Source organism: Parus major, chromosome 2 (genome assembly GCF_001522545.3).
Source record: "Parus major isolate Abel chromosome 2, Parus_major1.1, whole genome shotgun sequence".
Taxonomy (NCBI): Eukaryota; Metazoa; Chordata; class Aves; order Passeriformes; family Paridae; genus Parus; species Parus major.
In genome coordinates this window covers 141,775,041-141,800,016 of record NC_031769.1, presented here as the reverse complement: position 1 = coordinate 141,800,016, position 24,976 = coordinate 141,775,041, and the positions used below count along the sequence as shown (strand labels likewise).

Here is a 24,976-nt window from a genome sequence, read left to right as displayed (position 1 = left end):
AGGGGACTGGGAATAGGGGACATGGGACAAGGAACAGAGGATAGGGGATAGGGGACAAGGGACAGAGGAGGGGACAGGGACTAGGGATAGGGGACAGGACAAGGGACAGGACTGGGGAGAGAGGACAAGGGACAGGAGACAAGGGACAGAGGACAAATGCTGTTCGGCCAGCCCTGCATGCTCACCTCCTGCTTCAGTAACCTTACGGTTAACATATTGATGTAATATAGCTCCTGGCTTCCCCCTTGGCATTCCACATTACATCACAAATCAAAACAACTTTTGATTCATATTTCTGAAAGAATTGGTACCTTGCAGGAGTTTAAGGGATCATCAATCAAAATCTAGAATGAGAAAAGTTGGTTTTGCTTTCAGAAACATCTCAGCGTGCAGTTTAAGTTACCTTGCTTACTTGAGCTTAAGGAAGAAATTAAAATGAGAAAGGGTGAGGATGCAAACTGGGAAACAATCATTAAATGCACTGGCATTTGACTTGTTGCCAATTAATGGTTTTCTGAACTTGGAAGTAAATTGAGGGGAACAATTGAAAAATACATAATTTGATTTACAAAAGTAACCAATTAATTAAGCCATGCCCAAAATATCTGCTGGACTTGTGATTGAGAGATTGTTCTGCACAGCAGAAGACCTTCCAGGATTGAATCTGGAAGAGAATAGATTGAATTATTGGCTCATTAAGGGCAGTTCTATTAAATTTTGCTTTCCTATTTATAAGGAAGAGGGAGGTCACCTGCTGAAAATATCTGACAAACATATTCATGCTTACAGAATCATTGAAGTTACTTTTGTTAGTGTTAAATGTTACCTAAGGAATTTTAACAACTACTATTTATCACTAATTTCAATATTCCTATAATATATAATCATTTGGGAAGGAGTACAGATATTAATAATTTCCAGTCTACCTATAGAGAATATTCATAAATATTTTTGAAGAAGGCAGTTCTAGTTTTGTGTGCTGCATGGTAAGATATATGGCAAGTAACTAAATGAAGGTTTTGTCTCAAATACTGTTCAAATAAGGTAGCTTTTCAAAAATAGGCAAGTTGGTTCTACAGTGCTAAAAAATAGACTGACAGTAGAATTGAAATTTCAGGTATAAATAGAGTTTGCTTTTAAAGTTTCATGTCAATTTTCTGCATTTATCTGGACTGATGGCAAAGCTGTCTGACGTGCGAAACTTACTGCAAGTGAAGACTGCAGCGAAATCTTAGCTGTTGGTTAGATTAAAACAAAGACAAAACCAACAAACCCACAAACTAACAAAACCTACCCCAACAACAAACCAACAAACCCCCTGGAGCTGTTCTAGCCTAGTGCAGAACTACTGCAGAAAGTGTTACATTTCTTGGGGCAGTGGTGGCAGCACTCGAGCAGTTGTCCCCAGTTGTGCCCTGCTCTGCTTCCTTGAGCTTCTTGTTAGAGACGTTTGTTAAGGTCAATGGTGAAGCTGATTAGCAAAAACTCCTGTCTTCCCACTGGGTTATGTTGTCTTTCAAGCTGTATCTGTTCCCATATTGTGTAAAACATGCATTGTGTTGAATAATACTTGTGCCAGCATTAAATCAGAGGGAAATAAAAGTATTTAAGGGTAAGGGTGACTGCATTAGCTCTTATAAGCAATGCTACCATGAAATATCTCAGTCCCAGGAAGGACTTCTCTGATGTTTATTTTATTCATACCATGTACAACAATTTGCATTGCTTTTGGAATGTATAGTTTGATGTATTTGATCTACAGAAAAAAAAATTACAGAAAATCTTCTCAAGCTAAAAATCCTATTTTGAAAGTGAACAGAAAATTTATAGGCATATTTCTATTTCTTTCCTCCCGCCTTCCAGTTTATTAACAAAATTTGTATGGGATGGTCTGGAGGGCTAAAAAACCTTCCCATGTATCAGAGCATATAGAAAGTGCTTTCAGTCTGGTATAAATTAACAACAATTTTAATCCCATGTGCTAAATATTACTTAAATTTAATATTTCATGCTGCCTTTTTTTTTTTTTTTTTTAATATTGCCTAAAATTAGAAATCTTGGCATGATTAATCCTGTTTTTTTTAAACATAAGTACACATGTCATTCTATTGTCAAGTTGCTTGTATTCCTACAGCTGAGATAGTTAAAAATGTGGTGGACGTGTCGTTTAATCTGAACGGTGTTTTGGCATGGCTTGTCTTTTTATTTCAGTCTTTTGCTGCACTTTGCTGTGGGTCTTACTGTGAAATTTTCAGTGCTGCTTTGACGTTTATGCACATGTATTTGTAAGAAGGTTGTTTGTTATTTTGCAGGCCCACCTTCAACCCTCCCTCTAAGCACTCAAACCTCTAGTGGCAGCTCCACTCTTTCCAAGAAGAGACCACCTCCCCCACCCCCAGGACACAAAAGAACCCTCTCTGACCCACCAAGCCCACTACCTCATGGACCCCAGAATAAGGGCCCAATTCCTTGGGGTGAGTTTTGAAATGCAAAACAAAAGGGCAGGGGAAAACCTTTATGATGACTGATACATGATCTTTGGTTTCTTTTTACCTGGTGCTTGCTTTCCAATGATGGCAGCTCGATGTAACGTCAGCTCAGATAAATCAGCAGTTCTGTCTTCTGTCACTCTGCCTCCCAGGCTGCTGCAGCCGAGTCTCACTTGAGAAAGCTTGAAACGCTCCCCGCTCCCCTGGGGCCCAATCCAATCTCCTCCACTGCCTCCCTGTCTGCCCCAGCTGCCCGGGCTGTGCCCTCACCCAGCCCCTCAGCCCCTGCTCTCCTCTGCCTCTGCCTCTGTCCCCTCCCGTGCTGCTGCTGTGCCCAGCTCAGGAACCAGCTGCAGGATGCACACAGACCCCACTGTGGCTGTGCAGGTCTCACAAGTGCCACAGCACTCTTTCCTTGGGCTCTGGGCCACGCCTGTCCTGTAAAGTGTTCACACCTCACTGGTAGGAATGTGTTGTCTTAGTATGTATTTGGCTTTTGTGATGTTGTCTGTACATACACAAAGACTGATAGGTTTGCATTCTGCAACCAGCAGAAGTTAAAAAGAAAACAGTGCATTTTATTTTTTTTATTTTTTTTTTACCAGAATACATTTCTGACAGATGCTTTTTGGAAACTATTCTCCAGGCTACTCAGATTCTTCCTCTTTTAAATAAATGTTGCTCTACGCAGTCAAATTTTCTTCGTAGCTATAAATCTCAGACCCATGTAATTTTCTGTGGTTTTAGTCTTGGTGGCAGGATTTCCCTGAATCTGTAAATTTTTAAACTGGAATCCAGTGCTTACCTTGGTGCATCATCCATACACTACTTGTATCTTAAGAGAATCCTCTCTCAATTCTAGTATAAATACACAATTACTAGCCTAAAATAAAAAATTGCTAGCCTAAAAGCACCTTTTTTTTTCAGCAAATTGAGTTAAATGTAGTTAATCATGGAGTACTCATGTATGATTTAATCTAGGATTCAATAAGAAAAGTATAGAGTCCAATGAAAAGCTGAGATTTTTTCTCAAGGAATAAAAATAGTGGAATCTTTTCAGTTCTCTACTTCTCAGAGGTCTCTGATATGGGAAAAAAAAGTTTCCTATGTTCTAGAATCTAACAGCCCTGTACTTTTTCAGTGGTAGTAAAGACATTTGGAAGAGCTTGGACTTTAAATATGTAAAAAACCTCAAATAAGTCCAAAACAGCACCTAAAGTGCTATACGCTATAGAAAATACTAGAATACTGTATAATGTAGCATGATTAGGCTGAAAGGTATGATAGGATTAGATGCTAAGCAGGTGCCAACTTTTCCTTAAAGACATTAGGCAACAGATAAAGGAAGAAGAAAATATGGGAAAGTTGCAGGCATGCAGTTGAAGATGGTCAGCAGTAAAGCACCTTGTCAGAGTAGGCCCAGGGAAGAATATTTCCTTTCCTGTCTCTTCACTGTTTTCAGGCTAAACTTCAGTGGATGGAAGAGGGGCCTCTTCTCCCCAGTTTGCTTAGCTGACATCTGTACAAAAGCTTGTTTCAAAGTCCATTTGGATTTTTAAGCAAGTATTAGATTTTGTGTTTGTAAAAGAGAGAGTTTCTTGTATCTGACTTTGTGTTTTTTGCTTAAGGATATTGTCAAATGTTCACTGCTTTTCCTTTCAGAAGCTTTTTTCTATGTTGTTACATTTCTTGCTATGTTGAATTTCAGCATTTGTCTTCTAATCTGTGCATTAATTGAAGTTTCAAGCAGAGCAATCCTTAGTTTATGTCTAAGCAAATTGAGTTACTATTCAAAGATGTTCTAAAAATGTCATTTAGATTATTTTGTATTTCCACAGCAACCATGAGATATTTTTCCTTCCTTTATCCGTGGGATCTACATGTTTGCTGTTTTACCTTAGTTCCTTTTTTGCACCACTTTTAAACACAAACATATTTTTAGCAAGGCACAGCACGAGCCTTTTCTGCTGTTTCATTTAGACATCAATGCGCCAAGAATGGTATTTAGAAAAATGTGTCATTCTTTTGAATGAGAAGTATTCTGTGTTCTTGGATCATTAAATGTCACTTTGCATCTATTTCAATGACAAAATTTACTAATAGTTGTTGAAGCTGGTTCTGAGATTAAGACATGCTGTAAAAGGAGAGGCAAAGGGGGGTGAAAAGGCACTAAACCAAATGAGTTGGTGTCATTATATCTTGGAAATGGTGACTGTTAATGAAGCTTACTGCTGAAGGAGTCCAGAGCACTTGGGTTTGGATTTTGCTGCCTTTTGACAGAATTCTGTATACCCAGGATCTTTTCTTTACCAATGGCTAAAGTGTAGACTATGGGAACACACAAACTTAGTCATTAAATCAGTCAAGCCTATTCTTTACATAGGATAAAATACCAATCCTTAGAAATTTAATGTTTTGTGAATAAAATCACATTCATGGTGGTTTTAAAAAGATGTGCCTCACAGTGCAAAATGTAAACATCTGTGATAAATTTATCTAATACTGGCCTGCTGTATCTCCTTCTATACAGAGAAAATTGAAACACTATTTCAAAACAAATGCCCTACAGCAATGTCATTCAATCTTCCCTTGCCAGGAAATGAGAGCTACCAGTGAGTTGTTTTAAAATGTGTTGTATGAAAGGTCATCTTGGATTATTTTAGTCCCTCCTGCTTTTTCAGCTGCAAAATTATTAATAAAGAATTAATTTATAAATGATCTTTTAGCTATGTTGTATAGAAGATGCATAGAGTAATACATGTTTTGCTTTAAATTGCCCCCTCTGCTGATTATATTTCAGTTATCCTAATGATTTTTTTTTTTTTAATCGTCCTTTTTTTCACCTCAGGTAATGATTTGGGCCCACCTTCAACTAAGGCTGCAAACAAGTTTGAAGGGATGTCTCAGCAATCAAGGTAAAATCTGCATATACAAAGGCAAAGATGAAAATTTAAATAAATATAAGTAATTGTAAATTAGAAAAGAAAAGCCTTTCATAGGAAATAAAATCCTAGCTATGTTTTCTATTAGTTTTCTGCATGCCTTACTAGCACACAAATACTTTGGCTCCACTGAGCCTCCTACGCTTTGTTCCTCGCTGTGCACAATCCATCCTTTGAGCGGGATGGACAGAATGGCTTGTACCCGAATCTGTCTGCTGCTCCTACAGAAGTGCTCTCCCAGCTGGGGAATGCTGCCTCAGACCACAGTCCAGCAGGACAAAAGTTTTATTTTCATGTCTCCTGGCATTTCATTCTATCTGCTTCAGTGAGGTGTCCTGCCCGTAGCAGCAGTGTCCCTGGGTACAGGCTGGCATCCAAGAGGGCTCTGTTAGAGAGAGAGTTCATCTCAGTCTTCCAGTTTAGCTCCTTTCCATTCTGTCAGACTTCTGTGCTTCCACACAGTCTGCAGTAACACAAACTGCTTTTAGCTCGTAGTTCATCAGTTCTGTCCATTACAAGTGTCTTTCTCAATAACTGGAGCAGTAAGAACAGCCATACATTTCTGTCACTTAAGAGTGACTACTCCTCTATCTGTGCTGTGATTCCAAAGTCCCTGAGGTTCAGAGCATGGTAATTCCAATAAGCACCTGCCTCAGGCACACAGCCTTGCATGACCACAAGTGTGTGGGCTGGGCTGTGGCTGGGGATGGATGAATCATCCATCAGATGGGGGCAGACAGGGCACAGCAGAATATGTGTAGGAAGAGGTTCTGGACACCCCCAGCCTGTGATCTGCCTTGGCAGAACAGACAGGGAACCTGTTGGTGGTAGCACAGCTGGCTTCCTACATCTGCTGAATCCATCCAGCTGGCACTGGGCATTCAGAGAAAAAGTGGTAGTGTTCCACAGCACAGAGAGTTGGGCCCATCCTAGATTCTTGTCAGACAAAGGTAAAAGTGTGGTCCTTGTATTCCATGGCATTAGAGAGAGGCCAAGGTAGGAGCTGGGCTTTGATGATCTTTGTGGGGTGCTTCCAGTTCAGGATATTCTATGATTTATTGAATGAAGATTGAGCTTGGCTGTTCTTTCAGTTTCATGTCATTATGTATTTTTGCTATTTAAAAAGCAGCAAGAAATTAAAAGTGTTTCACCATGCTCATTTTGAAATGTTGCCTGCAGAGACAAGCAATACCAGAATCAAGGCAATTGATGCAGAAGAGTCTCTGCTCTGTTGAACATACACTGGCAGCCTTCTCAGTCACTTTTCTTTTTTCCCTTTTTTTTTTTAGTCATTCTTTTGAGGTGATACTGATGTTTATATATTTTTATGTCTTAAATAATTTTTTTTCTTCTCTTCTTCCACATTCCTTTTCTATAAAAGTGACTTAGGTGTGGTTTTAGAGGAAAAACTGTTATAGGAATAGCTAACATATGTGTAATACAGGTTGACAGAGTAAAGCATGTTGTTTTCCCACAATCATCAGTATTTCCTGGGAGTAGCAGAGACCTTGTCTCCTCCTGCAGCAGAGCATGTGTGTGATACAAAATCATCCATGTGCAGGAGGCTACAAGGCAAAGGCCTAGTCCTGGAAAACTTTGCTGACATAAAGCACAGATTTTTTTTTTTGTAAAATTTTTCAGTAAAATTATTTTGAAGAACACATTCTTCTTAAGGTTCAGAATATGCTCACAGAGTTGGTCTTTCAGCTTCAGCTATTTTCAGAGTACATTTTGCATGTACCATAGTTCATACAATATATCTGCCCCATAGCATTGAAGGTGTTTAGGGTTTGTTATGTCTTTTTCTCTGAAAAAAAGCCAATTAATTCTTAACAATGCTTTGAGTTTTGGGATTTATCCATGGATAAAGTGATTATACTAAAGGGGAAAAATAAATGGGATTTGGGGGATTTAAATGGATGTGTAAAGGGAGAAGATGAGAAATAAGTATATTTTATAATAGCTGTAAGCACTAATCATTCACATCTGTTGATTTAGCACTGGGACTGCAAAGACTGCACTTGGCCCTAGAGTTCTTCCCAAACTACCTCAGAAAGGTAAGAGATCTCTTTGTGGCTATTCTCATAATGGCATCTTTTAAATGTGGGTGAAAGTAGATACTTGTTTTAAATATATGGATCTTTTCAGCAGAAATTTTATTTCTGAAATGCCACAAACATGAAAGCTTCACAAAACTGAAAAGATTTTGGAAGATGGGGAAAGCTTTTATTATTTTTTTTTTTAAAATACACCTAAGAAAACAATAAATCATGAATTAATTGAAGCTGGAAGACCTCAGGAGGTCTTGTGGTCCAGTCCAGCACTCGGAGTAGGGCCAGCTCTCTGCCATGAGAGCAGGTTGCTCAAGGCCATGTCCAATCACATTTTGAGTATCTCCATGGATAACTTCTCTGGGCTTCTGTTTCTGTCCTAGATCACTCTCACTGGTAATTTTTTCTTTTGTCCTGACATCTCCAAGTCCAGCATCTTGATATGTTGGAGCAAACTATATCTGTGCCATGATCTGGCAATCAGGGGTGTGGTCAGTGCAATTGCTTTGGAAAGAACCAGGTACTGTTACATGCTCATTTATATATCAGGGGCAAACTTGCCGAGACCATATCCCAGGGAGCACCTTTCTTTTAGAAATGGTTTTTTTCTAGTGTCTTTATACTCACAGAGCAGGTTTTATTTCATTTTTTTGAGTTGTTGCAGCAGTTGACTATAAAGTAGAAAGTAGACCTACTTCAGACTGTTCTGTCTGAACACAGAATCCATCAAAAATATGTTACATCTGTGTGAGTGGATGATCACAATAGAGCCTGAAGATCAGGAAATGCTGCTTGTCCAAAATTCTGAAGCCAGATGTCTGAAATTGAGAGTGCCAATAATTTTTAACAGAAGAAGCAAAAAAAAATAAATTATTATTATTGACATGTTATCTTTTGAAAAAGATAGCAATAATGCACTAGGGTGGCACTGTGAAGAAAGCCAACACTTCCTTGATTTAAAATTATTTAGGTGAAAATCTAAGAAGGGCCAAATCAAAGCACTTCGATAAGGGCTGCTATCAGGGTTTTTCATATAATTTACTTACATCTCAAACCTATGTGGCCAGTCAGTGTGTGCACATTTGCTGCAAGGTAAGCTTAGGACACAGAGCTATATTTTCATGGAAACTGTGCAAATGGGTTTGGTTTGGGGTGTTTTGTTGTTTTTTTTTGGTTTTGGGTTTTTTTATGATGAGGTTTTTTTTGTTGGTTTGGTTTGTTTTGTTTTGGGGGGGTTTGGTTGTTGTTGGGTTTTTTTTTTTTGTATAAGTAACCATCAATAGATTATGGAAGTGTTACTTAAGTAGGTGATATCCAAAGAGAGTGTTGTTCCTTTCATAGTCTAATGTCAGGCCACTTTTTGGCTGATAGAATATGGTACATTCAGCCCTGCTGAATGCAATACAAAATTGTTCCTTCTAGTCAAAATGTGTTGCTTTCATCACAGGTTCTAAATGTTTTCTGTCTTGTCCCCTTTCATCAGTTTTAACATTAGGGTTATTTGATTTAGGAGGTTGTGGGTTTGGGGTTATTTTGTGTGTACTAATGGTTTTTTTTTTTGAGGTAGATTTCAGTTGAGTTTTCTTGGAGAGCTTAACAGTAAAATCAATAGATGATGTTGAGAAAAATCTAATTTCAATTTCCTTCCATCAAATCTGCAAAATACACATTTTAAATCTTTTCATCTTTACTAAATTGTAAATATAGACAATAATACATTTTTTCTTAGTTTTAGTGTGAATGTCTATAGTACAGTATGTTCTATGCACTTCATAGATAGTATATGTGGTCTCTCTCTTCTAAGAGATTTTGCAGGTACTAATCCAGAAAGTCAGATGGTTTTTAGTATGGAATTCAACTGTATATGTAAAAAATTGTCATTAAAAAGAAATTTTGTTACAGTCGTATCAGTTGTTCTAGACGTGACTTTGCAGTCTTTTATTATATTTCATACTTTTTGGTTTAGGTCCAAAAAGTTATCACTTTATTTCATTTTAAGTAAATAATCTATGAATTGACATCTAATAGCTGTTGGAAGGCACTGTTGAGGCACTGCTGGCCTCCAGGAGGAGCAATTAAATGAGACCTCAGTGAACGTGGATTATGTAGAGTTGTATTATCTTGCCTTTGTCATAGACTAGGAGGAATTATGGGCAGTTATGGGGCTCAGTGACTGTGTGGTCATTGACACAATTGCAGTTTTGATATATGCCTAACTTTTTTAATGTTAAAATATTCAGATTGTGAAAAAACATTGTTTTTCTGTTTTGTTTTAGTGGCACTAAGAAAAATAGAAACCAGTCATCATCTTTCAATAGATAAATCCCATCAGCACATGGAAATGTTTCAGAAGCCCTCACTGTCCATCGATATACCACAGAAGCCACAGCCTGGAGACTTGCCCCCAAAGCCTCTGCCTCTGGAATTAACTCAGAAACCTCAAGTGGGAGATTTACCCCCAAAGCCTGGAGAACTACCCCCAAAGCCTCAGCTAGGAGACTTGCCACCAAAACCACAGCTTGGAGACTTACCTCCAAAGCCACAGATGAAGGACCTTCCTCCAAAACCTCAGCTAGGAGAGCTGTTGGCTAAAACTCAAGGTGGAGAAGCAGCACCGAAGCCTCAGCCCTCAGAGGCAAATCAAAAATCTCACTCCATAGATCTTTCTCCAAACGTACAATCCAGAGACACCGTCCAAAGGCAAGCATCTGAAGAGTCTAATGACATAACACACACCCTGACAGAAACCCCTGTGCCACTTCCCAGGAAAATAAATATGGTAGGTATTATTCCAGCTCCTTGGAAGTGTCCATGGAAGGCCTTGAAGTTATTGTAGGACTTTTTGTGCACCCTTGAGCTATGCACTCAAGGCGACATAAAGTTATGGGCTGGGGAGAGAAATGAGGGGCTCTTTTTGTGCCCCAAAGCAGCTTCAGCAAATATTGGGGGTTTTCAAGGCCTCCTGCATGCTCAAACAAATTGTTGCAAAATAAAACAATAATCTTGGGAGCATGACAGTGTATTTAGATTTATTAAGATTTATGTATTTATTATATCTATGCCTATCACAACTCTGAATGAATTGGTGATTTCCTCTGTTGCCTTTGGTCACGGCTCTATGTGCCTTAGATTGCTAGAATATTTGTATATTTGACTTCGTAAGCTTTAGGAAGGGATGTTAGCACCTGTTGTCAGTGGATGCAGAATTTAAAGTAAAGTCAACTGTGACCAAATAGTAAATGTCCCTGTCATGAGTATTTAGTGTTGATGTATTTAATGGTGGAGGTGTAGGTTCAGATGTATTGATGAAGTGAAAAAATCGACATTGCTGCATGGTGCGTAGTAGTAGATCTGGAACTTCAACTTGATTCCAGCCCCCAGTTTATCTCACTGTTCATCTTTCTAACCAGTACAATTTCCAAAAGAGAATTCTTAATGCATATGTAGATTGAGATAACCATGAAACTCCAGAGCTCTCTTAAGATTTTCATCATGAAGAATACATCAAAAGGGAAATGGCTTTGTTTGTCAGATTGGCTATGCAAAGGACTTATGTAAAAATTAAATAAGACTTCATTATAGTGAAACAGTGAAAGCAGAGGGTGAGTTTCTGCCTTGTGCTTGTCTGAGGAAGAGCTTGTGGAGCCATCATTCTGCTTGGCCTCTGGCATGGACTTGCCTGTAAGCTCTTGTCTGAACTGAAGACAACTGAGTTGTTGCTTGGGCTTCCTGAGTATTCTGGAATTTAAATATTACAGGGATGTGATCCAAAAATGTTTGTTTACTTATGTACTTTTAAATATAAGCAGGCAAATGATGCTGGTCATTCTCAGCTGCTTGTCACTTTATGAAAGAAGAAAAGAAAGCAAATAATGGATTACCTGTTTAGTTTGGTTACTTTGGGCTTTTTTTAAACTGCCATCCTATTGTATACAGAAAAATTCTGGGGAAAGGTTCTTTGTTCTCTGAACTCAGCCATTTTCACATGTGCAGTAAATTAAATAGTTCCTCTGTTGTGCAGTAATTTAAGCAATTCTATATCTTTCCAATATATATATATGTATGTATATATAGTATCACCAGGTTTTTGCACATCTTTGCACCACACTTGTATCTCTTCATGTTCAGTGCAGCTTTTTTGCTCTAATGATGATGTGCAAGAATTCATCTGAAATGTATCTTGCCTCCACTTTCATCCTCTGGCTGTATCCTCTCCACAAAGCTGGGATGCATCATCCCAGTGAGCAGTGAGACCCACGACAGCAGCCACAGTACTTGTGGGCACCTCTCTCTTGGACTTGACTATTTAGCTTCTTAAGAGAGAAGCATAGATTTTTTATTGGTAGTTTTAGAAAATTAATTGATCAGAAGTGCAATTTTAAAATTCCAATGTTATAGGATTTGAAAAGATATTTTTAGAGAAACAAAACTTGCACTGAGTGCTCCTGAAATCACACTGAGCACTTGAGCGTTCTTTTTTGTGTGTGTGGGGTGGTTTCTATAAAGGAGACAAAGTACTCAATTTTAAAGAAAAAAAAAGTGTTGAATGTAAATAAGAGCATGGTTGGATTATTAATGATCACAGCATCTCATTACTGTTCAATTTTCAGCATAAAATCTCTTTAATAAGCACTTGTTGGGTACAGGGAGTCAGTAGGTGGTGGGTATTTGTTTTTTAGTCGCAGATTACATTTCCTGGAATTGCTTCCATTTCTTTACACACCAATGCCACAAACTGTTCTGGAACATGAACAAAATATGTTCTGGAACATATGTGCTCTCTACATACCCATCCTTTTTTATATCTTCCCATGATTAAATACACCTTGAGCTTGAATGCTGCTTTTTGCTGCTCTCTGTTAAAATGAATGAAATGTTAAAATCTGATGGAACCAGAGTAATGTCCATCATTTCTCATATGCTCTTACAAGCTGAGTTCCATACAGTTTTCTAATTTTAGAGGAATGTAAATTTCTTTGTTCTTTTTACTGAAGAAGAGAATTTTTACCTTGCAGAAGTACATGCTTCCCCTCATCACTGGAGGATTGATTGGGAGGCAGCACTCTTGGTTTGTAAAGGTTCTCTGGAGTTGAAATCTGGGACTGTCCCCAAGCACTCATTCCTGTTGAATTCCAGTCCCTAGTTCTAGATGAGATTTTGCTTAAATTATATGAATATATTTTTAAGAAAAGAGGAAGCATTCTTTGAAGTGACTTTTCACTTCAGCAAACCTTTGCAGTAGGAAAAAAACCTTGATCTTGTATGACCTCTTCAGTATTTCTCTTCATTTGTCTTGAGTGTGGGTTTTTGTTTTTTTAGTTTTATGTTCTGTTAACTGCTGTCTCCCTTAAATCCCCCTGTAACTTTTTTTTTTATTTTTCTGTACCTTGAGTTTAGTGTGAGTGCTTTTTTCAGTGTCTGTTCTGCTGTTGAGCTGTAGGGATTTTTTTTTTTCTTTTTTTTTTTTTTTGCCACAACATGGAGGAATTTCAAGTCAGTAGGTAACAGCAAAGAGAAGACTCCCTAGGAAATTTCCTCTGTGAAGTTAGGTTTGGCTCAAATTCCTCTAAACCTGCTGACTTTTCCCTTCATAGCCCTTCTGCTTCTCATCTCCTCCTGCTCTTCTTGGGTTTTTGCATTCTTGTTATCTGATACTTCTGTTAAAAGAAGTAACTGTAGGTTTTGAAGAGGTGTGGGTATGAAAATACAGGAATAAAAAGTAGCAAGAGTGTTTTGCTGTGAATATTGCTTACTTACTCTATTTGGAAATCATTTAAGTCATCTTCTCTGCCATAAGAAACATATGTTTGGGGAGGAGTCCATGGCTGAGGCTTTTTTCATATGAATTAGCAGTATGCAGCAAAGTATGACCTAGAAAATACTTGGACTCAGAATGCTAGAGCTGTGAGAATATCTAGTGTGAATTATCATCAGAAAATAGTACTGCCATCTGACATTAAGGTAATTTTAGTAAGAAATTGCTAACATTTGGATGGAAAAATCCCTAAAAAAATAATTTCCAGTCCTGTAAGCAGATTTGAAATCAAAGAATACTGTATTTTTGTACTAGATCCAAAACCAAAACTGTGAGGAATACTGGGATTTCAATGCAGCATTTTCCTCAGTCCTTACCTCTCTTGGAACATTCAGAGGAGACTGGATTCAATTTTCTATTCATAGTGGGTTTTTTGATGAAGTATGTATTAAAGAAGAAAGAGGGTGTTTGCAGACTAGAACAATGTAAAGACATTATTTAAACTTTCTTAACCAGAGGATGCAGAGGTTACTTAAGCCCTTTTAAGGGCTACATGTTAAGCACTACATATTATGTTCTACTGGGAGTTCTGAATCTTAAGAAAAAAAATCTACACCTGTATAGGTAACTTTTGATTTTATTTTTTTAATATCCTTGTTGAAGCAGAGTTTTTGGATTTCTATGTTCCCAGTTGCAGGGAAAGTGATTGATAGTCTTCACTTTCTTGTAAAACAAAACACAACTAAAAGGCAAAATTAATATCATACACATTTTTTCTCTGTTTCTCATGTCCTTCATCTCAAACTTCATTCTGTTTTTAGGGGAAAAACAAAGTTAGGCGAGTGAAGACCATTTATGACTGTCAGGCAGATAATGATGATGAACTCACATTTGTTGAAGGAGAAGTAATTATTGTAACTGGTGAAGAGGACCAAGAGTGGTGGGTATGTATCTTTCCCTTTTACAGTTCCACATAACTTCTTTATGACTTTTATAGGAAAACCTCTTTTTCCAAACGTGGAGGGTTTGTTTTTATTTCTCTTTGTAGGTTGTGGGTTTTGTTTTTGTTTTGCTTTGATTTTTGTTTTGTTTGTTTTTGCCTGAGCTAACAGTCAGCCCTTAAACTTCTATTAGAGAAAACCCTTTTATCTAGGCTAACAGACTCTGGAGAGTCTGTTAGAACCAGCCCCACTAGGTTTAGCTTTATTGCTGGCTCATACAGCACTTATTTACACATGCCCCTCTCTGTAATGCATACAGCCTTTCATTAAATGAAGAAATGGTGATTCTTACTCCATTTAACAAACTTACACCCTCCATGAAGATGAGATGTGTAATTATCTTCAGTTCACCCAAAATGTTAAGTTATACCTACAGGGGTTGGTGGAAATCTAAAGAATAGTTTGTAATTGATGCTATATGCTGATGGTTTTCTTCTTAAATGAGGGGCAGATAACATTTTCTTTCCCTTCTTCTCTCTCATGTCCTGGTTTCATACCATACTCACTCTATTATGGACTGCACATTGTTCAAGTGCTAACACCAGGTTTTTCTCAACCTCACATGAAGGCTCCAGTCTTTCTTGACAACCCATGACATCCAAGACAATCATGTCCCTAAAGCCCTGCTACATCATATTTCCCTGCCAAAGAATTATTCCTGGGGATAATGAGACAGATTTCAATTGACTGAAACAAATTCTAATTGCAGTGCTGCCTGTGATACCCTAATCTAGGTGCAGCACAACCTTTGCTGTTTTGTTTCCAGCTACGTTTTCCTCTCACTCATCATATAAGTGTGGAAGATTCTTAGCTGAAGAGCTGATATCAAAAGAGCAGTGCCCAGTGAAAAGTGCCTGTGTTGCCCATATCACCTAGTCCCTGATTACTGCTGCATTCCCTGCTGGACCTATTTTGTAAAGTGGCTTTTTAAGCCCTTTGGGGACATGCCCAGCAAGTTGCATGAAGCACCCCAGCCTGAGTTTTTTTGAGAGGGGAAACAAAGGCTGTTGATTCATATGCTTCAAAACTTTGGCTCTCCAAGAGGAAATGGCCAACCCTGTATGTTTTCCCTTCCCATTTTGTAAGCCTGTGGAAGAGGAAGGAAGGTACACCATTATTCTGAAGGTAGTGAGCAGCGGGGTGAGAAGAGGGTTATGTGGTCAGTCAGGGCTGCTGCTCCAGTGCTATTCAACAGTTGTTTATAATTATGCATTTTAAACATGGAAAGTTCATATAAAATATTCCATTATTTTTTAGTCTCTTTGAATAAGTTTAATAGCTATTTCTTTATAAATAATCATTATGCAAAAGATGCTGTAGCTGAAGGATGCTTAATTAGACAACACTGATTTAATAATATGGTGGGTTCAGTGGGGTTTATCACTAGTGCTATAAACACTAGTATGCACCTAAATCATTAACTGTCATACTAATTCAATGAGAAAACAGCTGGGCTTTTATCACCTTAAGTGAAACATGCAGAGTATCATAAGGAACTTCACAAATATATAGCAGACAATTCCCTTCAATGAGATGTTCAGGATTTATTCACTTAACTAAGATAAGTGGTTTGCAGAGATGTTACTGAAAATCTGCATATCAGACAAAAGAAACTCAGGCTTCTGTTTTGGTGAGATTCTTGAAATTCAGTGATGTACGTAAGTTTCCTAAAAAAAAAAATTGAGTTTTATTCTCTTTAGATTTAATTTGCTTCATTTGTTCTATTTATAATATGCTTGTGCAGTTTCATTTTGTTCTTTTACACAGATTCAAATGTTATCTACAGTCTGCTTCAGAGCAGAGGTCCAAGAGGTTGCTGAAGCTCTGTGAGCAGTTCTGCTGCTTTTGAATGAGTGCAGTCTGTGAAGTCTGTGTGTACACATGCACATCTATATATATATATATGTATATCTGTACCTTCTTCTCCTGTGTTGCAGATTGGCCACATCGAAGGACAGCCAGAGAGGAAAGGGGTCTTTCCAGTGTCCTTTGTGCACATTCTGTCAGACTAGTCTAAACAAACAAATCCTAAACTTGAGCATTGCACATTCTTCATGCAAGACGGGCTTTTTAGCAAAAGCGAACGCTGCTGCCTCCCTGTAATCCTGTGCACAATTGTATATATAGCTGCTGTTACAAATTAAGAATTCATTTAAGTTTCACCTCATGAGGTTGAATTATATGTATTGTAAATATACCGTGTTATTCTGCCTTTGCCAGTATTATGGTAGCCTTGGAACCTGGCACGCCTTATCGGGTTTGTTGAAGCCATCCTGGGCATTTAGCACTTCCATCTCTGTCTGTGCTGTCCCTCAGGAGTGGACTGCCAGCTTTCCAACATCGGTGGTCTCTGTCACCCACATAACTGTACAGAAATGACTGTTCCTAATAACTTGGTATTCTCAATATACAATTAGCAGAAAGTTAGAATGAGTGAATGGTTTTGGACAATTGAAAGATCAGTCTGCAGTTCATAAGTGTATGCAGTTTACAGCTATGAAACCCACTTCGATATTTATTTAATATAGTGCTCAGTTAAGTGTAATTATGAAGACAAATATTCACTGACTTTACAGATAACAGTAATGTTTTACAGTGTGCATACAGCATTTCATGTTTATATTTTGTGGACCTATGCCAAACTGTGATTGCAATTCCCCTGTGATATTACCTCACTATAAAAATTAACAAATTTATTTCATTGAAAACTTACTTTAATGAAAATTAGTCATATTGTTCTTTAGTAGGTATGTGTGAAATTTGCTGGTTTCTTTCACTGAATTCTTAGTAACCAAGGACTTCTAGCAAATGTTAACTGTTGACATTGTGCATGCATTTAGACGCTTACTTGAAACCTGCCTTTGTACAAAAGTAGTACTGTAGTCATATAGCTACATTTGAGGAAAAGAACATTTTAACTTAATTGCTATTCAGGTTAATGTGAGCTTGCAACAGTATTTGTTTATAGCTAAATTGGCTCTTTGAAAAATGATTTTGTGGATTTTTTTTCCTCTTGTCTTCAACCTTGCTAAAAGTTAGTTACCTAAAATAAATTTTTTAAGTGGTGATATAAGGATAAATTAAATTATTTTTAATGCTCTAAAAAGTGGAAGCTAAGATGACCTCTCATGCATTTGATCAGGCTGTTAATGGTAGATCTCAGATCACAAGGATAAGGCTGGTTTTCATGGAGTTCACCAAACTGACAGTAAGAGTTGTAACCCAAAGCACAAAGTAACAGACATATGTCACAAAACTAATTTCTAAGAAAATCTTTGGAAGGCTGCATTTGACCTGAGGTTTCTTGAAAGTTGGTATAAAGTTGCATTGCCAGAAAACACTTCAATGTATTAGTGGAAACTTTAATTTCCTGGGTCACTTTTAACATAATTTTTAATCTTTTGAAACATCATGCAGTTGTGTTTTTCCCATGGTTTGTCTGTAGCGGGTTCCATGACTTTCATATGTAGTTTTGTATTACTTGCTTTAAATGTTATTTTGGCTTCAGTACCTAGTGCTGCTATTTCAAAGCAGATTGTCTTGGCTGCATGGAAAGTTTTTCATTTCATAAAAGCATATCTCAGACTTTCTGAGGTCTTTCATTTCTAATACAGTTTTACAAGACTGTAGTCAGTGAATATTTAATTCTGTTTGTGATTAATTTAGAAACAAATATCTGTCTAAATCCCACACACACAAAAAAGCGAAACATTTTCAACTATTAATGGTTTTATCATTTATTTTAAAAACAATGAATTCCAAAAAAAAATATGCAATGAGTGAGCAAGCCTGCTGGCATCTAATCTTCAGTATTACCACCTCCAGTATTTCAGACTTTATTCTGTTTTTATGGAAAGGAAGTCAGGTTTAGCATTTATTTAGCATTCCATTTTATCCATTACTACAATGTTTTAAGTTGCATTAAAGAACAAAACCTATTCACTTTTGTGGTCAGTTGTATTTTTAAGTGATCTTGAAATAAACTGATAGATGCAAATCATATAAAGAAAACCTAGGCATGTAAAATTATGTAGAGTCAAATGTCTATTCTTTTCTACGCTCTTTAAAATAGTATACATATGCATTTTATAAAATTAAATGAGTTCCATAAGGAACAATAGTTCTGTTTATTCTGGCTTATTGTGGATCATAAGAAATCTGAAAATGTATGATATTGATTGAGTTTAAGTACAGTATTATATTTGAACTCAATGAGCCACTGTCTGCAATTTTGTATATGACATAGTATTTGGAAAGTCTAAATCTTTATGGAAAATTAGCTGATAAAGGGTTGGGGGGAGGGGCAGGGGAAGGTGCCCCCAGAGGGGGAAGTTTGCTCTGCAGATGATGTCTTATTTACTGTTGAACAACAGTTGCTATTTATTTTTTTATTACATAGTACATCAGCGTGTACAGAAATCAGATCTGGTCATGCCACTAGTTAAAATCTTGACTTCTCATTGAATGTTAAGGTAAAACATCAGTACACATGTCTATTCACATGTATTTAATGTGACAGTTTTTGAGTACTGTATGTGTTAATTTCTACTTTTTTAATATTTAAAATTGCTTTTAAATAAATGTATTCAGTTGATCCCAGATATCTGAACAAGGCCCTTTTTGTCAACTGGAATATCTTCTAAGGAGAAAGTCTGGATTCCAAACAGGTAGAACTAAGACATTTGAAATGTTTTCTCTTGAATATAAAGCACTCCTTATATAATGCAATTAAATGTATATCTCTTTAACAGCTGTTAAATATGGATGCAATTGCCTTTATCTGGAAAACGTTACTTACTAAAGTTAGCATCAAACCACTTGTTTTGTCCATGAGTTTCGATTGCTTTCTCTCAGCAGGCTCTGTGGGCTCCCAGCCCCCTCTGTGTTGTTTCACAGCAGCCTGTGGGGTTGAAGGAACCATTCACAAACTTGGTCTGTGGGCAGGATCTGCCAACCCGACAGCAGCTCTCACACCAACTAGAGCAGTACTAATCTTTCCTGGGTGGAGTGACTCTTGCTTAGACTTTCAGTCCTGACCCGGCTTGCAGAGGTTGTATTTCCCCCATCGCTGACTCCGTTCTTGGATGTTTCTCATTTAAGACCCATTCCTGTCAAAGCTGCTCCAAAATGAACAAGTCACTTGAAATTGCTAGAAAGCAATGAGAACATCCTTTAGCCAGAGGAAAAGCTGGAGTGTGGAGCTATCAGATCTGGTTTGTATCAAGAATAGTAGCTGCCACGGCACAGGGCTCAGGAGACTGCTGTGAGATTCTTCAGACTGGATTGAGGCACTGATGTGATGACCCACCACAGCAGAACATCCTGCTTGCTGTATTTGGGGCTTTCAAATCTATATAGGCTCAACATGGTGGGGTTGGAGGGGGAAAATATGGATGTGGGGCAGAAGAATCAGCCTGGTTAAATATCATGCTCTTTATCAATTTCTACTGTGTCACGGTATTTCAGATAACAGCATTCAGAGAGGCATTGATTCCAGCAGCCTCAGTTCTCTGTCCTACTTGTATTATGTGTTCTTCAGTGACATGTATTGATTTCTTTTCCTAAGTCAAAATTAAGGTGGATATCTCATATACTGTTTGGAGCAGCAGAGAACAAGACGAACATATGCCCAGAGAACTTCCTTGTTATTTAAAGTTTCAGTCTCCTTACTGTTCTCCTGGCAAACTTAAAGCTCATAGATAAACAGAAAATTGGCAGTCTATACCAGTGAAAGTGGTGCAAATATTAAATACCAAAGCATGAAACTCAAGATAGCTCCCTACTGCACAACAGAAAACAAACAGTTCAACCGCATAAATCTGATTTGTTTTCAGATGCTTCCCCTCTCCAGAACTTTCTAGTTCTGTGTGATAGTTCACCTGAGTATCAACAGAAAGCAATTTTATTTTTCCATTCTCCACACTGTTACATAGTTTCATGCCACTCACACCCTGGACTGGGAAACCTCCTGTACCATGAAACCAGAACTAGACAGAGAAGCAAATGTCCATAAGTAAATGAAGTTCAGTTTCAGGCCTTACATTCTTACAGAGACCTTCTCACCTTAAGAGTTTAAGGCTCTTGGGGATACTTTTATTAGATGCTTTAGGCCTTCTGAAACAGCTGGAGGTTTTTCAGGTGGATGCAAAATGCACAAACGACTGTAAGAAGTTTTCCTCTGCATAGCTGCAAGACAACATTTTTTGTATCTAATACAAACGAACTATTCTAAGTTGTCTTAATGATACTTTTAGGGCTGTACATAACAAGATTTACAGCTCTGTCATCTGCCAAGGGAGTGCTCAGGTTTCTTGAGATAAGCTAAGTGCTGTTTGTCAACTCGTGCTTAAGCTGACACACCCCCCGCCCCACCCCCGAGCTGCAGCGGGCACAAAACCTGCACGTCTTGGCTGGTTCTGGTCAGCTGCTGCTCGGGAACAGTAAAAACGATAGTGTGTCATGGTACAGGCTCTGCCTTGTTCCTCTGTAAATTACAGAACAGATCCTCCCGGCTGCAGCAAGGCGGATGTCTGCTCCAGTCCTTTTGTAATGGTGGGGGCAGGGAGGAAAGTTTGTGACAGCTGTCACATCTGCTAAGCTGTCAGAGCAGAGGGGAAGCTGATCGGTCATTTTCTGCACCACCTAAAGGATGTCTTGAACAAGGTTTAAGCTTACCAGGATCTTTAAATCCAGTGTTGACTCTATTGATGCTGTTCCTACCAGTTTGACCTTGGTTCTTGTAGTGTCTGATCAGAAAAATCCCTTCCCCTTGTGCATTCTGCTCTTCTCTGAAAGGCTGTGTGCAACTAGGTCTATTTCCAAGTGGGTTTTTTAGTTTTTTTTTCTCACAAGGCTTAAAGATAATTTTGTGCCTCAATTACCACCAGAAATTATGAATCTGATTTCTCTCTCACAATCCCATTGAGTGGATTAATCAATCCTGAGCAGTGAAACAACTGTTCTAGAATGGCTGTATTGGAGATTGTTTCTTGTATTTAATTTTGTTCCCTTAAAAACAGTAGCATTAGGCTTTGTTTTTTGATAAATAATTAATTTCCCCAGTCTTTTCCTCAGGGAATGCTCCAGTAACAACTTACTACTTCTGCCTGCAAACTTACAAGCTTAAGTTGCTCTTAAACCTATTTTAGTAATGTTTTTCATCTCTCCCTATTCTCACATCCCTGCTACAGTAAGTGTCAACAGTCCCACCAAGCTGGGTTTCCTAGTCTTTAAATAAAAACTTAGGTATCAGAAAAGACTGAAGTGTGCTCCTGAACTTCAGACTGAAGGAAAGACAAGGCACCTTGAGCTGAATGTGCACAAAAGAGGTCAGCAGCTGTTTGGTGATTGAGCAGAGGTTTATTGTGGTTTTCCCCTTGGAGCCTGCAGATTTCCTTAATGACCTGACACCAGCGGCCACTTGCTGCTTTAGACACCTCAAAGACAAAGCAGACTTTTTTTAGGTAAGTAAAGGTTCTACTGCCTGTAATCACTTGTCTGCTCAGCATCTATTCCCATTCATGGCTCCAGATCTACATATCCAAATGCCTTCCCTTTATTCACTGTAGGGTTTGAATTCAGAGCTGTAGCCCTACTTTAACAACTGTAGGCAGGAAAGCAAGAGCCCCAGGCAGCTGATCAGTAAGTGAGCTGAAGCCAGCCACATGCTCTCATTTCAAGTGAGATTTTTTTTTTTATTGTGCGGAATCCCACCCAGGCACTGGGAAAAAAAAACACATTGTGGAGCAATTTCAGGACCACTGCAGTTGTTCTGACTTCTGTGGATAGAAGTGGGGGGATGAAGGGCAGATTTGTGATCCATAATACTTCTCAGTGTCTGTCCTCCCTACAGGAACTGGGCCAAGCTCTGCAGAAAGAAACAGAACAAATGCTAAACCTGCCTTGATAGGGTGCACAGAGCTGCTTAAAAGGGAAATTTGGCAGTCTGGACGTCTGGAGAGCAGGAAACATCTTCATCTGTGAACTGACACCAAGTGACACTGGAAGATGGGGAGTTGCAAGACTTTTGCAGAGTATAGAAATAAATCTGAGCTCTACATGTGTTATAAGGTAGAATGTGAGAAAAGCAGGGGACAGAAGCCATCACAAACCACAGCTTGGACACCTTGGAAAGAGTATAAATTACTCCATTGTTGATGCGAAGATCAATCATAAGGAGTCAGCAGCTGTCCTGTGAGCACTGCCCCTGTGCTGACCACATACTTACCTGATAGTCAAGGTAATGCAGGTTCCAGTGAAGTGAAGGTTCCTTGTCCTGGAGAAGCAGCAACATCTTAGCAAGCAGCACTTGGGGCGGGAGGGCAGCAGGGCAGTGAGACCATCTGGTCAGCATTATGCAAGTAGCTGCTGTAATTGCTGGGCCCTGGGAAGGAGCAGCAGGGCCTGTTCCTCCACATTTGGCTGTAAGCAAGGAGGTGCTGCTGCCCTGCCAGAGCAATCTCTGGCTGCAGCATCACACAGGACCCAGGTCCACCCTTAGATGTGGTTCTGGCATCCCCAGTTCCTCCTTGGAGCAGATCTGGAACAGTCACCTTGCTTAGGGACAGATCATCCTTTAACTTGGCACTTATGTTCCCAGCCAGGTTTGTCTGGATGAGATGCTGCTGGGTCCTGCAGAAAAGCTCCTTCTGTTCTGCCTTCCCTGCTGGCATGTAGAGAAATTTGAGAGAGGGAAAAAAAATAACAAGAAATTTGGAAGTGGAAAACCCCTCTTTGCTTTAAAACCCTTGAGAGCAGGATTTGTTGTTCTCATTTACCCATGGCAGTCTTCCATCTAAATGTTTTTCATGCAAAATGGAACCCCTGGTAATGTTTATTTAGATGGGAGCTGCCAGGGGTCATCACTTCCCTCTTTCTGTAGAGCAGGCACCTGCTCTGCCTATGATCCACAGCCTTAGCTGCTTGCCTGGTGGAATTCAAAAGCACCAAATGAAGTACTTCTGCATAGGGGTCCCAATACCTACAGGACTTCTCTGCACCCCAGCCTCACTGCTGCCCATGGCTCCTCTGCTTTGGGCAAAAGGCAGGACTTGTAGCCATTGTGGCAAGGCCTGGGCCTTGGGGGCTGCAGAGTAAACTGAAGCACCACAGCCCCCCTCCAGCAACTGACAGTAAAGCTGGGAAGCAAAATGCCATTTAGAGAAATTACCTTAAGACGTGTTACCCACACCTAATCCCTGTCCCTTACTGAAAGGGATTGATGGTGCAGGAGAACAACAGCATCTGTTGCTGGAGGGAGAGCTTCCTGAGGAACAGATGGAGAGGCCATGTCCTGGGGGGACCCTCACTCCTTCTGCAACCAAGATGTCATCTGTTGTCAACAGGAAGAAGAAGATGAAGAAAAAACAGAACAAGGTGCCTCAGAGATGTCACAACTGCTCTGGACTCTTAAGTGTAGCTCTAGAGATGGAAGGAGCTCCTGGGGTTTGAAGGAGAAATTAGGCCTTGTCGAGTTTTTCCTTCAATCCTCCAAAGCTAGTCTTACAGACAATGTCTCACTGAAGTGGCTTGGCTGCCAGGCTGGATAACCAGACCTTGACCATAGCAGGGACCAACACCTGCGTTTGGAGTTGCCCCGTCCCAGGATGTCACTCCTTCCTTGGCCACAAACCTGCAGCCCCAGGTGCTGCTCGGGCCAGGGCAGCTCCAGCAGAGTCTGCAGGCATGAGACTGATGGAGACGGCTGGGTTTTGTTACACACATTGGAAGTCTGCAAGGTGCTCCGGCATGTGGCTGCTCCCTTCCCGTGGCTGCAGAGCCTCGCCCGTGCTGTGTTGTGTGTGTTTCGTGCGCGCTCGCCCAGAGCAGCCCGTGAGGGCAGGGCCGTATCTGGCTCCTCACGAAGGGTCTCTCCTGGCCCCCCGGGATGGCTGTGGGGGCTGATGCGAAGGCTCTGACCTGCGCTCATCCCTTACCCCCGGCCCGGCGGGGTGACCAGCCGTGAGTGCCGCTGGCCCGCGGGGGCTGCCCCGGGGAGCCGCAGCCGCTGCTCCGGAGGCGGCGGGGAGGGAGCTTGTGAGGGGCCCGGGAATCGGGGCCGGGCGCGGCGAAGGTGCCGGGGCCGCCTCTCCCTCCCCCCGCGCCGCTTCCTTTTATATCGATGCGGCACCGCCGCCCGCAGCCACAACCTGCGGCCGTGACGCCGCCGGCAGCCGCAGGGACGAGGCTGCGCCCCGCGCCCAGGTAAGGGCTGCCCGCGCACTCCGGGCGGGCGGAGCGGGGCGGCTCAGCGAGAGGGAGATGGGGATCGCCTAAGGAGCCGGGAGGAGCCGGAGCCGAGCCGTGGGGTGGGCGCCCGTGGGGAGCCACGGGGCAGAGAGGAGCCGGGAAGGACCCGGGGCAGCCCCCGCCCCGCTGTCCCCCATCCCGGCCGGGAAGGCGCAGCCCCGCAGAGGATGCTCAGCGCTGCCCGCGCCTTCCCGGCCGCCTCCCTCGGCGCCGGCTGGTCTGTGGGGCCGCGGAGAGAGCCCAAGGGCGGCCGGAGGCAGCTCTGCTTCCTCCAGGGCCCAGGGACTGCGGGGCCGCCCGGGTCAGGAGGGGCCGAGGCGGATCTGCTCCTGCCTGCGAGGGGGTGACAGGCCGGGCACGGGAAGTCCTGTGTGCCCTGGGTCCAGGCAGATCCAGCGAGCGGTGTGACAGCCCTGACACCAAGCCAGTCCCTGCCGGATTGGAGCCCAGCAGCAGCACGCTGGGCTGACCGGCCTCAGCAGGAAGCCAT

At 40.5% G+C, this 24,976-nt stretch overlaps 1 protein-coding gene across 5 annotated transcripts in view; it reads left to right on the top strand.

The window, feature by feature from the left end:
- Positions 1–19,055, top strand: part of ASAP1 (ArfGAP with SH3 domain, ankyrin repeat and PH domain 1) — a 143,580-nt gene extending 124,525 nt beyond the window's left edge. For 3 of the 5 annotated variants that reach the window (XM_015617104.3, XM_015617105.3, XM_033512453.1), the window contains 6 exons: positions 2,313–2,474; positions 5,338–5,404; positions 7,430–7,488; positions 9,759–10,261; positions 14,059–14,181; positions 16,176–19,055. In XM_015617104.3, coding sequence (XP_015472590.1) covers positions 2,313–2,474; positions 5,338–5,404; positions 7,430–7,488; positions 9,759–10,261; positions 14,059–14,181; positions 16,176–16,250 — 989 coding nt within the window. In that variant the 3' untranslated portion in view covers positions 16,251–19,055. The remainder of the gene's footprint in view (positions 1–2,312; positions 2,475–5,337; positions 5,405–7,429; positions 7,489–9,758; positions 10,262–14,058; positions 14,182–16,175) is intronic. The other 2 variants (XM_015617106.3, XM_015617107.3) reach the window with 1 other exon arrangement.
- The last annotated feature ends 5,921 nt before the right edge of the window (positions 19,056–24,976 follow it).